The 16,719-nt window shown below is 36.2% G+C and overlaps 3 protein-coding genes across 4 annotated transcripts; 2 read left to right on the top strand and 1 right to left on the bottom strand.

Moving 5' to 3' along the window:
• Nucleotides 1-495: 495 nt before the first annotated feature.
• Nucleotides 496-4,107, top strand: LOC108213215 (uncharacterized). Its single transcript, XM_017385021.2, has 2 exons — nt 496-2,839; nt 3,667-4,107. Exon 1 carries the CDS (start codon nt 900-902, stop codon nt 2,796-2,798), a length of 1,899 nt encoding a protein of 632 aa, XP_017240510.1. The 5' UTR covers nt 496-899; the 3' UTR covers nt 2,799-2,839; nt 3,667-4,107.
• LOC108213314 (15.4 kDa class V heat shock protein) lies at nt 3,238-4,107 on the top strand. The gene is made up of 2 exons (XM_017385132.2): nt 3,238-3,513; nt 3,667-4,107. The coding sequence occupies exons 1-2, from the start codon at nt 3,372-3,374 to the stop codon at nt 3,936-3,938; spliced, it is 414 nt and encodes a 137-aa protein (XP_017240621.1). The 5' UTR covers nt 3,238-3,371; the 3' UTR covers nt 3,939-4,107.
• An 886-nt stretch (nt 4,108-4,993) lies between these two features.
• Nucleotides 4,994-14,981, bottom strand: LOC108205485 (uncharacterized). 2 transcript variants are annotated; one of them, XM_064085959.1, is made up of 19 exons: nt 14,117-14,981; nt 13,280-13,748; nt 13,098-13,183; nt 12,778-12,891; nt 12,498-12,686; nt 12,280-12,345; nt 11,987-12,037; nt 11,612-11,872; nt 10,723-10,830; nt 10,518-10,632; nt 9,738-10,231; nt 9,293-9,404; nt 8,955-9,211; nt 7,886-8,000; nt 7,534-7,769; nt 6,895-7,084; nt 5,887-6,112; nt 5,636-5,791; nt 4,994-5,272 (listed from the first exon to the last, which is right to left on the bottom strand). In XM_064085959.1, exons 1-19 carry the CDS (start codon nt 14,813-14,815, stop codon nt 5,185-5,187), a joined length of 4,032 nt encoding a protein of 1,343 aa, XP_063942029.1. In that variant the 5' UTR covers nt 14,816-14,981; the 3' UTR covers nt 4,994-5,184. The 2 variants fall into 2 exon arrangements, with proteins under 2 accessions (XP_063942029.1, XP_017230956.1); XM_017375467.2 differs by having other exon boundaries at nt 8,955-9,196; nt 14,117-14,979.
• Nucleotides 14,982-16,719: the final 1,738 nt, after the last annotated feature.

Raw genomic sequence — 16,719 nt, 5'->3', positions numbered from 1 at the left:
TTCTCATTCCTTTCACTCAAATTCTCGATTTCATTTCTACCGTGAATCCAAATAATTTTCATTTCTACCGTGAATCCAAATAATTTTCATTTCTACTGAGAATATTTTTATTTGGATCCGAAAAAATATTACATCTCTATTTTTTATTTTTTTTTGAAGAAATATTACATCTCTATTAAATATGTATTGAAAATTTGAAAATAAGTATTTATTTTCTCTCAGTGTTGTCAACATGCTCGTTATTTTTAATTCTAATCTCTCTAGTCCATTATATAAGACGTTTGATTTTTTACACGCATGTTTGGGAGGTTTGACCACATGCTTAAAATTAGTATTTTTAAAATTTTTTTCTGAATAATAATATTTATACCATATTTTTATTAAAAAAAATAAAATTACAAAATTATTAATATTTACTAAGCATGCGTAAAAAGTACACGCGGAGTACGCATAGTAATATTTTGTTGATAACCAGTTTTCACTTTTCACCAACCAAGACAGACAGTAAATACCGTACAGTGACTTGAGTTTGACGGTCGGCTCCACTGAGACATTTTTATCTTCCTCTCTGCTTAGATCTTGCCTCACCATCTCATTTTAATTTTAATTAATCTCAGCACTGACCCACAAAGCTCGAGATCAATTTCTTCAAGCTGGTATGAACTTGTGATAATTCTTTCCTCAAAGCACTTAAATTTGCTAAAGTTGTTACCTTTTTGGAAAAATTTAGTGGCCCATCATGACTTCAGTACATTTCTAGCTCTGCAGATGTTAAAGTTTTGATCTTTGCTTATGTTATTTGTGGGATTGCTGCATTTTTGTGTTATATTGTCTTTGTTTTGTTGTTTTGATTAGTGGGTTTGGGAGGGTTTTAGTGATTTTGGAATTGGGTCTGTTTTATGGATGTGCATTTGAAGAATCTGTTTTCGAGATTTCAAGAACAATTTGGGGCTGGCCCAGGGCTTGGTCCTGGCTCAGGAACTTGTCTTGTGAATGTAGATGGTGTTACACCATTAGCTATTAAGTCCCTTTATAGGGCTGCTGCTGCTTTGTTTAGGACTGATCCTTGGAAGAGGTTTCGGCCTGGACATTTATTTGGTGTAAGGGTAGGAAAGGATTCGGATTGGTCTCGTAAGAAGCAGCCATTTCCGTGTATTCAATTTATTGGCGGGGATGGTGGGGATTTGGGGTTTCATATGTTTAGATCAGAAAGTGATGCTGTTAGGATGACGGGTTCCAGAGAAACAATTCGGGTTCCAAATGTTGAGGTGTTCAGAGTGACTTATATGGAGGAGGCTTTGATTGTACCTTCTCAGAGGAGAATGATTAAGTCATTGGCATTGGAAATTTCTGGTGATAATCGCTTTCCTGTTATAGATGTTGCTCGTTGCACATCTGCTGGTGGCCTTCAGTTTAGAAATCCTTCGTTTGAGGAGCTGAAGTATGTGTTTGCCGTCATGAAAGCTATTTCTTGGGTTCACCCGCTGCTTAAGCATCAAACTGATTGTGGTCAAAAGTGGTCGAGGTTCATTGATTTTGAATCATTCATTGAAACAGTTGATGTGCAATGGCCTCCTGAAATGATGGAAGGTAATAATGATCTAGTAGCAGTTACAGTCTCTCACCCGCCTGGTCATGGATATGATGAGAGAACAAGTTCAACAGCTAACTCAACTCCTACCAAATATGCAGAACCAGCAGAGGAAAATTTCGTTATTATTAAAGAGAACTTCCCTGATATTGTAAGACAGTGTGCTGTCTGCAATAAGGATGTTCAGGGAGAAGAGTTAGTTTGTTGTGCATCATGTCGTGCTGTGGTGTATTGTGGAACTCCCTGCCAGGACCTGCACTGGGAGGAAGCACATAAAAACATGTGTGGTCTTTACAAGGCCATGATGGCAAGAGAAAAAGAGCTCGCAATGGAAATATTTCTTTTTCCGTGTTCTACCGAACAACCATGTAAATGGCTTGAATTATTGGGTATCCACCAAAAGGGCATGTGGAGAAGAAAGTGCAACTGCTACTCTCAGTGCCCTTATGGTTCACTTCCTGTGGATGACAGGCTTTCAGATTCATGGGGTGGTTTAAGTGAAGATGATTATCCTCATGACTCGCCTTTTAGCAGTCAGTCAAGGGATGGTATGTTAAGTCCAGTTCTTCTTGCTGGCTGGTCAGATTACTACAGCCTCCAGTCACTCCCCTTGTCAAGTCCTGTTGCAGACATTTTATCTCATCCCTTCACAGTGTATCACATTTTGACAGCAGTAGATATCAATTCAAAGAATCTATTACTGCAAGGCAAAGAGGTTACTGTTCATTATGTTGGGCCTGAAGCAGAATTGGACTGGATGCCTGCATTCGCAGAAATTAGTCATGTACTGAATGGGATGGGGAATATAAATATGGTAATGGTGGGACCTGGGATTCCCACACATCTGTCCGGTACAACTTTTGGAATTGGAAGCAGGATAAGGGTGAATCTTGTAAGAGGTCTTTATCAAGAAGAATCCATGTATCTCCCTGCACCGAATGTCATTGTTGCACTGAACTGTAAGCTGGAGAGCTATTCTAGTTGGGATGGAACTCTTGAGCTGATAAAATTAATGGGAATTCCCTCCTTTTTCACTGATCAGACTGAAATTTTGTGTTCAAATGCTAAACAAGTTCTTTGTAATTTTGGACTGCAAGTCACCCATCCAGTGACACCTAATCCATTCCGCTCTCCAGTAAGGAATTACGAGCCTTCTGACAATCTTCCATCATACAGCAATGCATTTCTCTTTGGAGTTAATACATGACCTCAGGGCTGCAGGACCTCTCCACGCCAGATTAACTCCAGGTAATGAGTTAACAGATGTTTAGCTCACATTGCTTATCATGGCAATGGTTTGCTATTTGCTCTGATATGATGACTATGGAAGTTTTAAGTTTTAACTGTACACTCTTTATCAATTAAAGGTCAGTAAAAATAAAAAATTAGACATCGTTGAAGCTAAATGTCAAAAGCAAGCATTAATCTCTCTTTAAAAGACAAGGCTTTGTGTCTTTAAGAAGATGTTCAGCTCCTTTCGTGCTAATAATACCAGGTCAATTCAGTTCTATAAACTAGCACTGATCAGATCAAACAGGGGGTATATTTGTCATTTACTCATTCCTTTTCGATATCTTTACCAGCACCACACTTTATTGATTAGCTCAAAATAGATGCCACTCTTTCTTTAAAGTTTTCTCAAGATCCAATCATTTTTGCACATCAACCCCACCATCCAACTTGGTTTATAAAAAGTCAACACTCACCTTCCTTTCTCTTAATCATCCATTCCCATCTCTTAGCCACCAAAATCTTCTTTTATCTTAATCCTTTCTAAAAAATGGAGTTCTCAACATTTCACCCTTCTTCTTGGCATTCTTTCTTTACCTCACCTTTTCTCTTCCCTTATCATTTCATCCCTGAAAATTACGTTCATTGGACAGAAACCCCGGAATCACACATATACTCAGCTGACCTTCCTGGTATACAAATCTCTATCTCTTCCGATCTGTATATAAGTCTCTCAAGGCTATATATTTCGTGAAATGTTTTTATTAAGATCATAGGTGTTAAGGGGGATTCATGTATATTTATTATGTTCTTATGTTTGTTGAAATGTTTGTATAATGTTGTAGGTGTTAAGAAAGAGGACATAAGAGTAGAAGTTGAGGACTCAGTCTACCTAATAATAAGAACAGAAAGCGAAAATGAAACAACAGGGGAGCCTGTAAGGTGCTTCATGAAAAAATTTAGACTACCAGGTATGATAGATGTGAATGGAATCTCAGCTGGTTACGAAGACGGGGTCTTGACAGTCACAGTCCCGAGATTTTCTGTTAGAACAGGATTTCATATTGAACCATCAGACGTATCTGAACAGCTCGGAGTTCTTGCAAGAGCTGCTTGATAATCCAAAGATTCACAGACATTTCTTTATTCGCTCCTTTTAGATTATAGCTAAATCTGTATTGGATGCGCTAGATCTGAAGATTGTTGTTACTGAATCACTATGTTGTACATAAAAATTGTTAGAAGCAGCTTAAAATTTCAATGGCTTATCTTAATATGTGTTTGCAGTTCTGGTTTCTGTTTATCCATATTTAGCATTCTTCCTTTGAAAAAATTGAACATATGAACTCTGTAGCTACTGTTATCTGTCTTTTTTGCAAAAGTTGATAAATGTCATATCCTTAAATAAATTGTTGCTATCGATTAACCTACCGGAATCTTGTTGAAATATAGATGGGCACCAAACATGATTGGAGTACAACACTGAAATACTAGTAAGAGTTGACAGTGCTTGGGACTTGTGTCTGATCGAATCTGTCTCGAAGTTTTCAATCATCTATCCATTACTTTTTCCCAGATTCTTTTATCTGCTGGATTTACTGTTAACAATCCGAGTATTTTACCCAGACAAGTGTTTTATTGATCCTCGATTAATTATTAAAATTTATTTTATCCAATTTTTCAATTATCTTTTGGTTTGACTAAAAATCCTCTATTTATAAAAAAAATTGATATAATCTCCTAACAAATTGTTAATCGACAGATTAACCGATCAATTCCGATTCCTGATTCTGCAATCATGACGTATAGCAGTATTTTTTTGACAACCGGAGTATTACGAAACAAATGTGTTTTGGGGAACAATTAGCAGAAGTGACGTTCATTCTTAACCCTACAAGCTACAGGTATACTTTCACGTTTGTAACTTGCATCTTTCCAGTGGTCTCTACTCTCTAAACTTTAAAGTTCAAACTGCATCTCCAGATTGGATATTATTTTACTTGGAACTCATTATATTTTTCCTACTGTTCCTTCTAAGCTTACAACTTGATCCATGTGTAAGAATTTTCACGACATAAATATAACAATTTACGTCAGGAGCAGGACTCGGCTTTATATGCAACCAAACATCGAAATATATACTCAAATTTAATTTTCTATCGGTGCCACACATGGCGAGAAATATAGCTATGTTCATTAAAAGTACAAGTTCTGCTAGTGTAAAACTAAAACACTGATTCAATATACAAGCTTACTGACTGGATATTCATATTTTGGGAGCTGAAGTTTTGAACTGACTAATGGCTTTGAAGAAGACAGAACGAATAAGTATTGTATTTGCAACATTCAACATCTAAGTTTGCTTAACCACTAGCAATCAACCGTAAGAGTTCTGTAGCCACTTTTAATCTTCTCTGGTTATGCTCTCTTCCGGCTAAACTTCTTGGATTCCTGCATATTTATTGAATGCCGTTAGATGGCAACCAAAGCAGGTATACAAATGAGGTTCATAGAAACACACACTACTCTCTGCCTACGGAAAGGATTTTGATTTTGGATATTATGATTGACATAATTCACAATGACACTATCCCCAAGTGTTCTAACAACATCAAACTTGGTATAATGACAACAAATTTAATGTGGATTCAAGGCTAATGCTAAATGCAAATTGCAAACTTCACAACACCTAAATTTTGGCATGTTAGCACACAAGATATACAAGGCTATTTTACCAGCCATGATAAGACAATAGGCTAATCAACAATAAGAATACTGAGAAGGGATGGGTTTAGCTTTCGGCAATATATTAACCTTTTCTCATTATCTGCTCTCCTTTGGAGATCGTCGACAAGGTTCCTTAATCGCTTCAAGAGAACTGGTTGTTGAAGTAAAGACTCGATGCCTCTCCCATTCAAGCATATCTTCTCCAAAAGTTCAGAAGCAATGAAATATCCCTCCTCTTTGTTTCTGAATGTTTGCAAGTACGATAGAGGAGTAGCATAAAAATGTTAAAAGAAATTACTACAATGGACAACATATAAAGTTTGAGTTCTTGTGCAAACCGTAAAAACTCCCACAGAATTGTTTTTACAGCCCCTCTAGTATTGATCAGTACTTCAGTCAAATGTGGATAGCGTGCAAGGTTTCTTAGAGTAGAAAGTGAGTGTCTTAATACTTCCTGATCAGGAATGCTTCTGCTGACTGAGCTGATCAGCTTAAGCAGAGTGTCAATTGCTCCAGCAGCCACAAGTTCTTCACAGCACTTCTGTGAGTATCTTGTAGTCATATCTACAACAAATATAGGCATTTCTCTTTTAAACTACAAGTCATATGTAATTTAATTGCTGCAAACTTGGACATGTGGCTTCAATGTCCAACAATTAAATTTATTAATGTCATAAATATTATACATGTTTTTGTAGAAAATTGAGAAACTAAGTACACTCCATTTTCCTTGTCAATGTGCTATCTGCTATGACTACCTATTGAAACATTAGCTTTTGTGCAACAAAAGGCCAACATATATATTTTAGAGACGTGCATACTTGGGGCAGAACTGTTGCAAGGAGTAGATGTAGGTTCAAATAGCCACACTAATCAGTAATCAGCATAAATACTTCCACCTAACGATTTTTTTTCTTTGCAGAAAAGCCTACTAATCAAATAGACATGATGACAGCATATAAAGATAATTAATAACCTAAATAAAAAATTAATTAAGTAAACGATGATCGACAGGTATGTCTCTATAATAGGGGTTGAAGGTCAGGCAGGGGCATACGCCTTGTTGCTTAATGTGCAATATAAACCAGCCTATTAACAAGTAGACCACATTATATATACACAAGGAACTTCCCATTCCAAAATCCACCTCTAAGTATACCCTAATCTATATACATCATAAAAGACTTCCCACTCATACAATATCCAAATTCACCTCACTGAATATTGCACTATATTTCATGGAATGCATTTGAGGTACCAAAGGACTTCTAGTCTATACAGATCTCTTTGTTTTGAAACGTAATATTAGCTATATCAGTATCGTCCTAAAGAGGAAGAACACTTACCTAGAGTTTCACATGTATGGAGAATGCCACTGACACTTTTCATTGTCAGTAGTTCTGAAAGGGCAGCAATAAGTCTGTTTAAAATGCGCATGCTATTATCCACATTTGCAGCAGACTTTTGCATTCTCAAGCGTAGATCAAGCAGGCGTCCCTTCGAATCCTTCCGTGCTAGGTAGCCTTTCCAGTGTGACTGTAAATTCCAGAGATTAGTCCGTATAAAGACACAAATAATAAATAGAACATAACACCTAACTACATTACGATTCATAGGGAAAAAAGAACAGGATATAATAGCTTTGATGCATACTAATATTAGCTCCAGAAGCAAGGGACCTAGTTAACACCATCTCCAAAATAAGAATGTGGTCAGGAAACTTGTGTTGCTTTTCCTATTTGTACCTCAATAAACCATATGGTGCAATTTCACTGCATCCTTTTAATTACTATTACACTATTTTCAAGATTTACAAGAAATATATGAGCATTTTTAAGTGGTTACAAAATTTCAATGGTTCAAACCTATTGATTTATATTATATAATCCTACACGACTATAACTTTAAAATCCAAGTAACATAAATTTATACTGTGTCAGATAGAATCATTAAAAAAGATGTTGCAAACTTAATAAACAACTCACTTGAATAATAACAGTGCACCGTCTTTTTCTAGTAGTCTCCTGCCTGACAAGCCACCCACGAACATAAGCTTGAACGATAAGTATTGATTTCTTTCTAGCCCTTAACAATAAAATACCCTTCCACCACTTTTGTATTTTCAAAACACAACGCACAACCTTCTTCGTCTCTGGACTTCGGAAGCAACTTTTTGTTTCACTAGTGTAAGTCTCAGGCACAGTTTTACAAAGAGAATCCCCTGCGTCAAGACAAGAGCATATTGTTTTTTGTTAACAAAACTAGCATGATATATTATATATGTACCAAAAATTCAAAAGGTGGAGGGGGGGGGGGGGGGGGGGTGGGAGCATTCACTTAAAAGCCTCTTTCGGAAAATCCATCCCCTAACAAGACTCTGAATTTTCACAGCAGCATCAGTCCTGTGAGAACAGAAGAACTTCTTTCTCCCCAGCCAGCCACGCAAACAACTCTGACAATCAACAAGGACAGTCATTTTACAGTTTAAAATTTCAATTCCAACAACAAATTAGATTTACTATTTGACAGATTTAATAAACTAAGGAATAGATCTGATTTCAGCATACAACCACACTGCTTGTGTTATTACTATGTGAAAATTTCAATATCATATAAGTGACGAATTAGAAATTAAAAAAAAAGTAGATTTGATGCAACGCGAGTAAAACAATTACAGGTTCACAAGTTCAATATTCTGCAAGATTGAACTCCCAATTCAGGAGGAAACTTAGAAACGGAAGCAGTAAACAAACTATCAAACTAGCTACAGTACATCACACGCAAAACATAATTTTCTAAACTTTCTTTAAGTCATGCTGACACATCTGGAAAAATCCAAGGGAACTGCAGGTGTGCAAGTGACAAGTTATAGGCCCATCCCATGACAAATCGTTAAATTTGGGTGGCAGCAACAATTTGAGAATCATAGAGCTCTTTTTTTGCTATAGAGTCACGCCAATAACCCTAAACTCAATAAATAGATATGACACTTAGTGTCGGAATTTAAAAAAGCAGTAAAATCCGATGGACATATCATAAGTGAGAGCAGAGAATTTTAAGCTATAAAGAGATGATCAGCTGTCATAGGCCCGATTTTTAGACTAGTAAAACTTCTAACCATAATAAGGAATTGCTGCCACAATTTTATCCTATGAAACATACAATGCTACTATGCTAGTACACTGATTTAAGACACTGGAAAGGACATCTTATCATCCAAGGCATGTGTTAAGGGGTAGAGGGGACGAGGATTGTATGCCTTACCTGCAGTTCCTTGTGATGATAATAATATCATCTCAGTGATGGGTGAAGATAAGCTTAATTATAGTCTCTTAGTCTCAAGCCAACTTAGAAGTTACTAATCAAAGGAATGGTTTATTACAGAAAGCAACTAAAAACAGCTCACTTGGATTAACACAATACACTGCCTTTTCCGCGTAGCTTCCTGCCGAACAATCCACCCTCGAACATGAGCCTGAATAGTAACTACTGAATTTATTCTTGCTTTAGCTAACAAGTTATGCCTCCACCACAGCTGCAATTTCAGGATAGAGTGGAGGACTATCTTGAGTTCACGACTCTGGAAGTCATGCCTTCCAATTTTACTGATGTAACCATAACTAGCAGTTTTATATAGGGAAGAAGATCCTGCATCAAAATTATCTGTCACGGTATGGAGAATGTAGAACGATAATTATAAAAAATGTCTTTATTTTATTGTATGAATGCACTCAAGATGTATACCTACAAGCCTCTTTCGAGCTATCCATCCCCTCACACAACGTTGAATTTGTGTAGCAGCAACCTTACGAGAATTGGAAATCTTCTTTTGTGCCAACCAAGCACGCCAATGGCCCTAAATTCACCATATAAGCATGTGGTTGCTCAAAATGTTTCATTTCGACTGTTGATATGTATATGTGTGTGGGTGTGTGTGTGATACAAAACTTACTTACTAGTTGATAAGTTTCTTGAAAACTAATGTCGAGTTAAATGAAGAATGATATTTTATATATTAATCAGCATGCTCGTATATACCTTCAAAAAGCTTTAATGAATCCCAATAAAGGGATCAAATAAAAGGATGGAAGCAGAAATTTTATTCTGTGGAATACCACTACCATCACTGTAAAAAATCAATATGAAGATGCTAGTGAATACATACAGTTTGGAATTGAAAGGGGCTTACTTGGATCATAAGTATCCTATATCTACGTCTACTAGCTTGTCTTCGAGCAATCCATCCACGTAGAACAGATTGGATGATGATTGCCGACTTGGTGGCGATTTTGTAGCACTGGAAATCCCTACAACACTTTATGCATCTAAGCATGCTTTGAATAGTTATTGCCGCATGTTTCTGATTCAAAAAACCCCTCCTCAGCACCCATCCACGGTAATATCTTTGAATTATAATGGCAGCTGAATGCTGACGACGGAAATTGTTACGTGAAACAAAAGATTTCCAAGAAAGTTGAATGCTTGTTGCTGCTTTCTCTTGAAGACCAATCCCTTCATGTTCAATGCAAGAAATTGAAGGAATTTCACTAGGAGTCTTGGTAATAGGTCGTGCAGCTGAAAAACATTCCACTGTAGGACTAGCTGGACGTAGGTTACACTTCTCATTACTTTCAGCCATCTCTCTCCACCAAGCCATGATGGCCTTGAAATTGTGAGTCGTATCTACACAAATAAGACAATGTAAAGGAAAAAAGATAGATCCATCACCTAATTCATAATAATTATAAAACAAATGCTGCAATAAAAACAGTAAACATATTAATTATTTAGAACCCTACCTTAAAAAAAAATTAAAATTCTGAATGAATTTTTTTTCTTATGATACAAAGAATTTAAACTTGGATGGTTGGAATATTTACTTGTCTTATGCAACAGCAACAAGTGGATAAATGACTAATAGTTTATACTTTTATCACAGACAATACTAATTTGGATCAGGAGAAATTACCATGGTATTCAACTTTTTCTATTGCTTCAGATTGCGTAGATCTTCCACTATTATGATGTTTCCGACCTGCGCTTGCACTGTTATATCCCAGGAGTTTATGAAAATTCAGCTGGTCCTGTAAGACAATGTTAGACTCAGAGTCAACTGATAATTGTTATTTTGTTTTAATAAATAGTTAGATTACATAAGATATTCCGAACATTACCGTATTCCTTTTAACAACCAGCTGAAATGATAGAAACACCAACAGGATGATCACACTACGGTCATTACAAACACCATTATGTTCAAGCAGGTCACTGACCTGAAGAACCTATCACAAGAACTATTAGTCAATACATGTCAATCTTCCCTTCAACCAAAACTCCAATAAAGCAAGTCTTTACAAAATTTTATCCTACTAAACATGCAATCTCTTAATTGCAGTAAACAAAAACAAGGATGCAATTGTCAGAACAGGGAGAGTGATTCAAAGTGATGAATATTAAAAGAAGATATATTATGAACAAAGTAATCCAAAAAGATCAAAATAGCTGAAGAAGTGATAAGCAGAGAAAGCATGATATATTTTTTTTTATAACCAAATATAATGAAGAGTACAACAACCAAGAAAATGTGTCTATGCAGATTGATAGTACGTGCTCTTTATTAAAGATATATTAATCTCAGAAAATGCATGTTCTTTTACTCCCTCTGTCCCAGTGGGTTGTGTTACATTTGGGATAGAGGGCTCGACACACATTGTAAGGCTCATATAAAGTATAATTTCATAATTTATTTTTATCTTTTACTCTTCTGAATAAAAAAATTTTGTTTAAATTTTTATTCAAAAAAAGAAAATTTTAAAAATAAGTTATAAAACTATACTTTATATACACCTTAAAATGTGTGCCAAGTAGTGAAGAAAAATTGCAAAGAAATGAGTGGGAGGAGGGAGTACTTATTATAATTCTTTCCAATACATATATGCTTACTTGTTATAATTCTTTTCAATAAAAATATGACATGCCTAGTACATATCAATTTCAAAAATTTCAGGTATTGCACATGTCAGTATTGCTCCGAGCATAACTACAAAAGTCAGAACTTCTTACCTCTGGAAACTTCCCCAGTAATGTTGTCAATTTCTGCGACATCAGAAAATTGTGCACTGCATCTGTATAGTTGGCTGTGGACATAAGTGATGCTTCCGCAACAGTTCCATTGTCTTCCCCATGCATATCCTTGCTAATCTTGAACGAACATGGCAAATGATTATCACTGTGAAAGTAATAATCCATCAAGCACCACATGGCTCTTCCATCAACAATGGAAGCAAAGTTATCAACCTTGCAGTTGTAATTTTCACATATTGCCTACCAGTCACATGTAAAACAATGTCACATCAATATAGAAGATCATTTAAAGCAGTAAGGATGCATTTCTTTGAATTATGACTCCTGTTATAAAGTTACAGACAATCATATAACCTGGATCCAATGCAGAAGCATGTCCATTGGAGTGCATGTGTTTGATTGCTCCTAAATGAGTAGAGATCACATAGAACCAATCAGAATCTATGTAAACATTCAATAAGTACAAAACCAGCATTTTGGACTTTATTTAACATGTATTCATAAAAAACCAAAGAGCAGAAACGGCAGTCAAAGCTTAATGGTTTCTCTCATCTGGTATCTCAGCAGATAACTTATTTTTCCCTCGGAATGGTAGTACTAGATAAACTGGATTAAATAAAGGACCGGAATTTTAGGTCGAAACACACCACACCAACTCCACGTATTTTATGAATTTCCTCCGAGAGAAGAAATTTGTTGATAAGAAGTGGAGCCTGCAAGTCCAAATAAGAAGATAAGAGACTGATAATCATAAGTTAAAGAACAATTTCCAGATACAATATAAAATCCTGCAATTAGCATAGCCTCCTCCTCCTGCCACAGCAAACAGATACTGATGGAGTAAATAGAAACTTTAAGGACTCACCTGCAAATGAACAAATACATTCCAGAGCAAAGAAAGTGTGAGCTCCTTATCACCATTAACAATGTCTTCACCAACTACCACAGTACCGTCTTCATCATATAATGCAACACCAACTTGCTTTAAATGTTGAAACGCAATGCCACAGTTGGTTAAATTCTTTTTACGAGTGTCTGATGAAAACACCAGTTTCTGCCTTAAACAAAAAACATAACAGAGCAATGCTTAGGTCAGCGAAAAATCAATAATAATTTATTAATCAGTTCAGCTAGGAAAAACCAACCGTGAGGATAGAAGAGTCATGCTGCAAGAGCTGAACTGCTCTGCACAGGCGCACTCCATCTTGAAGATCTTCGAAAAGATTAGTTACTCTAAAATCGTACTCACTGAGAGGACTCTGAAACCAAAAACATAGTTTGAAACATTGAGCATCACATAGATATTGGCCTTGTACCACTGAAATAACTAAGACTCCATAAAAATATAAGCCTGTGACTAAAAAGATTGTGTTTCGATCTAATAACCCAAATCAAAAACCCTCCCCACCAAGCCATTTTAAAATCCAATATACAAGGACAGTTGTATATACTTCAGACAGTTTACCTGCACATAAAATACTTTGAACCCCACAATCACTAGGTGTGCAAGAAGATTGCCTTCCCCATGCATCACATCCGAAGTTAAAAAGTCTGTTTCATGAAAAGACGGATATAGGTAAATCGATAACGTGTATACACAAATTCGAGAAAAACGGAAGGATATGAACAGTGATAATTCTTATGCACCTTGGATCATTTGCTGACTTGATTTAACAGTCGATTGTAAAGTGAATAGTAAAGGAGAACCGCCATCTAACCCATCAATGCCATGATTTATAGGAAGACTGCTTTGACACTTAGCTCTGTCAAGTATTAAAACTAGTAACAGAAACCTCTTTAAGATAATACCCCCCAATTTCTCAAAGTAACCTGGCCTATACAAACCAGCGACCAACTTGTTATAGACATAGAATTCAGCTAGACCAGCATGTGAGAAAAACTGCTTCTCAATAACCATCTTTAAGAAAGATATTTCATGCTCCGAACTGACGTCTCCATTAGGTAACAAAGTATTACCTCCAAATATAATGTATAACCCTATTCGTAGCCAGATAGGATTATAACACATCAAGACTCTCATAGCTCTTTGCTTCATACCAACATCAGTTACTATGGAGCAATTCGACTTCATTTTGATTCTTCCACTATCAATATTCTGCAAAACAACATATATATTTAAGATTACATCATATGATGCAGCAACCTCAATAATTTGATGAAATAAAGCACTGAAGTATGCCTTGATGATAAGATATACAAACAACAACAAGTCAAAGCAAAATCAGAGCTGCAACCTACAAATATTTGCATCCAAAATTGAGCAACATCTTGTTGTCAGAATACTTGAAGTGATTTCTAAGTGCGAGAATGTAGTAATTCCATATCAATCAACGACTCAAAGTGAATTTTGAGCTAGAAATTCCCAATAATCACATTTGAAAAATTCCCTAAAAAGTATCAGCTCAACAAAACAACATGAATGAAGAGAATGCAAGTCCTTAATACTCAAAACTTGAAACAAACCTTTGTCACGCGTGTCATCACATCAAAAATCTCCTTGCAACTCCCCAAACTCAAATAAACCCCCATCCGATCTTTCAAATCATCGAAGCTACAGACCTCCTTCAAAGACTCCCTCAATTCCGAAAACATCGAGTGACTAAACAATGTAGTCTCTCCCCCATCTCGATTACACCACACCTCATCTTTCACACGCTTCGGTCCTCTCCACATCCTATCAAACACAACCTCCCCATTCTCCACACTATCTCTCTTCCCATTCCTCGAAGCCGCAACCTCAGAGCCCTCATCCTGACCAGTCAACCTAGCAATGTCACAGCCACAAGCCCTAGGATTCTCAAACAAGAAATTAAGCCAAGCAGAGAGCGAAGAAGTGAGTGATTTCAGTGAATTCTCTTTGGCGATCTGCGCCTTTCGCGCTGACTTAGATTGTTCGATCTCGAAGGCTTTGAGTCTGCGAGAGGCGGCGAGTTTGGAATGGGAGGGGGGAGCGAGGGAAGGGCGGGGGCGACGGAGAGTGGTGGTGGTTTTGGGGGTTTGTTTGGAGGCGGTGAAGAAGTGTTTGGGGGAGGGTTGAGTTAGGGTTTTGGAGAAAGTGGATTTGGGGGTTTTGAAATTGGAGATGTCCTTGAAGATTGAAGATGTGCGGTTTGGGAGTGGTGAGGAGAACTGACTGTGCATTTGCTTTTCCTGTGCTTCCATCTCTCTCTATCTCTCTCTATCTCTCTCTGTGATTGGAGAAGAAGAAGAGAGTAGTGATTTGTGATTTGTGATTTGCTAGGGTTTTGAAATGTATGTGTGATGTGGTTTGAAATTTGAAAGTGGCGGTTGTTTTGTGGGGTGATAAAAAGCAGTGGTCGGGTTACTCGGGGGCTGTTTGGATGACACATCTCGCTTTCGCTTTGTTCTTCCGCTTTTTCCAATTTTCTGCGTTTGCATGTATTTTGTGGCTCCATAAATTACAGTTCCACAATCTTTTTCAAAAAAAAAAAATTTGAATAAAAGTTTATATATCAAGTTTATATTCAGAGCAAAAAAAATTTAAAAATATATTATGAAACTATATGTGGTGGCATCATGAATAGTTGTACTCCTCGTAACCAGGGTTAGTTCAACTCGAAGCACGTGAAAGTTGGATCGTCTCCATATGTAATTGTATGATGGTTCTTGATTTTTCCATTTGTTCGTTCACCGGACTTCGGCCACCACAATGGAGAATATTTAGGTAAGTCCCATATGAAGAAGGTCAAGGTATTAATATTCATATTATATCATACACTATTTTATTTATTGCACACTAAACCGGAAATCTTCACGAAAACAGTCTCTCTACTTTAAAAGCAGGCGCAAGCTGCATACATTTTATCCTCCTCAGACCCTGCTCTAAGCGGCATATACTCAGTACGATTGTATGGTATAGTATGGTATTATGAAACTATACTTTAAACGAGTGTTGAAAAGCGTGGCAAAAAGTAACGTAAAGAATTGAAGGGACAGAGGGAGTGACAAACATTTGTAGCTATGTGCAAACCATTTTTCTTTTAGGCCTGCTCTTGAGGTTCTTTATTTGTAAAATAAGTGAATGTAAGTGAAAGAAGATGTGCTTTTACATTCATCTCATGTTTGAAGTGAAAATTTTAGAGTGAAACTATGTTATTATGACTTCATATTCACTTGTTTTTTTTCTTTTAAATATGCATGATGAAATTCGAAATATGTAGAGAAAATCTAATTTTTTTCAATCAATTGAATTTGTCTAAAATCTAAATTTATTCGCAAATATAATAAATATACATCGTAAAGATCTTAAAATCGTTACAAAAATCTTTCCTCTGTCATAAGAGCTGCCTGATATTTTGGAGATATATTATAAACAAACTTCCACATTTTTTACAAGTGACACTACAAAAGAGTGTTTGTAAAAATATTTTCGACTTTTCTCTTCATCAACAGATCATACAAATCATATTTAAACATCTCAACAAATTACACATTAGGTCCGAGTTATCAAGACCAATTTAATGTGAATATGCATCGGATCTTTGTATACATGTGTGAATATATATAGATATATAAGGCTTTCCTCTTTTTGGATATTTATTGCAGACAATTATGAACTCTGTAATATATTATACATATAAAGAATCTGTAAATTTGATCTGTAATCAGTTTCTCATTTAAATGGTTTTGTTCTTCACTATAATATTGGTCCCTTCAAAATTGGTAAAAAAAACTTAGAAGTCAAAAGCTGCTTCTTGACCCATTTGTGTAAATAAATTGAAATATTTTTAAAAAGCTGAGAATGCTAACTTCTCTCACAACTTTTACTTTTTTCCAAACACTTTATTAACTTATTTACTCGTCACTTCTTCTTCAATTCTTTAGTTAGTATATCGTCACTTCTTCTTCAATTCTTTAGTTAGTATATTAGGACATGGAGGAGAATTGTTTATAAAATCAGGCCCTTAAACAGACAGACGTCAATAAATACAGTTAACGATCATACCATTGGCTAAAACTCGTCATGGATGATTCTGATTGGTCCGTACACTCCACGCTCCACTCCCCTCGCTCCTTTCTACAAATACAACACATCGTCCAGCTTG

Source organism: Daucus carota, chromosome 1 (assembly GCF_001625215.2).
Source record: "Daucus carota subsp. sativus chromosome 1, DH1 v3.0, whole genome shotgun sequence".
In the NCBI taxonomy this organism is placed as follows: domain Eukaryota; kingdom Viridiplantae; phylum Streptophyta; class Magnoliopsida; order Apiales; family Apiaceae; genus Daucus; species Daucus carota.
Note: the sequence above shows the minus strand (reverse complement) of the source record. Positions and strands in the feature narration are given on the sequence as shown.

Coding starts and splice junctions, on each gene's coding strand:
- LOC108213215 (XM_017385021.2), top strand. CDS start 900: ATGGATGTGCATTTGAAGAATCTGTTTTCGAGATTTCAAGAACAATTT.
- LOC108213314 (XM_017385132.2), top strand. CDS start 3,372: ATGGAGTTCTCAACATTTCACCCTTCTTCTTGGCATTCTTTCTTTACC. Junction 3,514..3,666: donor ATACTCAGCTGACCTTCCTG/GTATACAAATCT, acceptor ATAATGTTGTAG/GTGTTAAGAAAGAGGACATA.
- LOC108205485 (XM_064085959.1), bottom strand. CDS start 14,815: ATGGAAGCACAGGAAAAGCAAATGCACAGTCAGTTCTCCTCACCACTC. Junction 10,232..10,517: donor AGAAAAAGTTGAATACCATG/GTAATTTCTCCT, acceptor TTATTTGTGTAG/ATACGACTCACAATTTCAAG. Junction 6,113..6,894: donor CCATACATGTGAAACTCTAG/GTAAGTGTTCTT, acceptor TATTTGTTGTAG/ATATGACTACAAGATACTCA.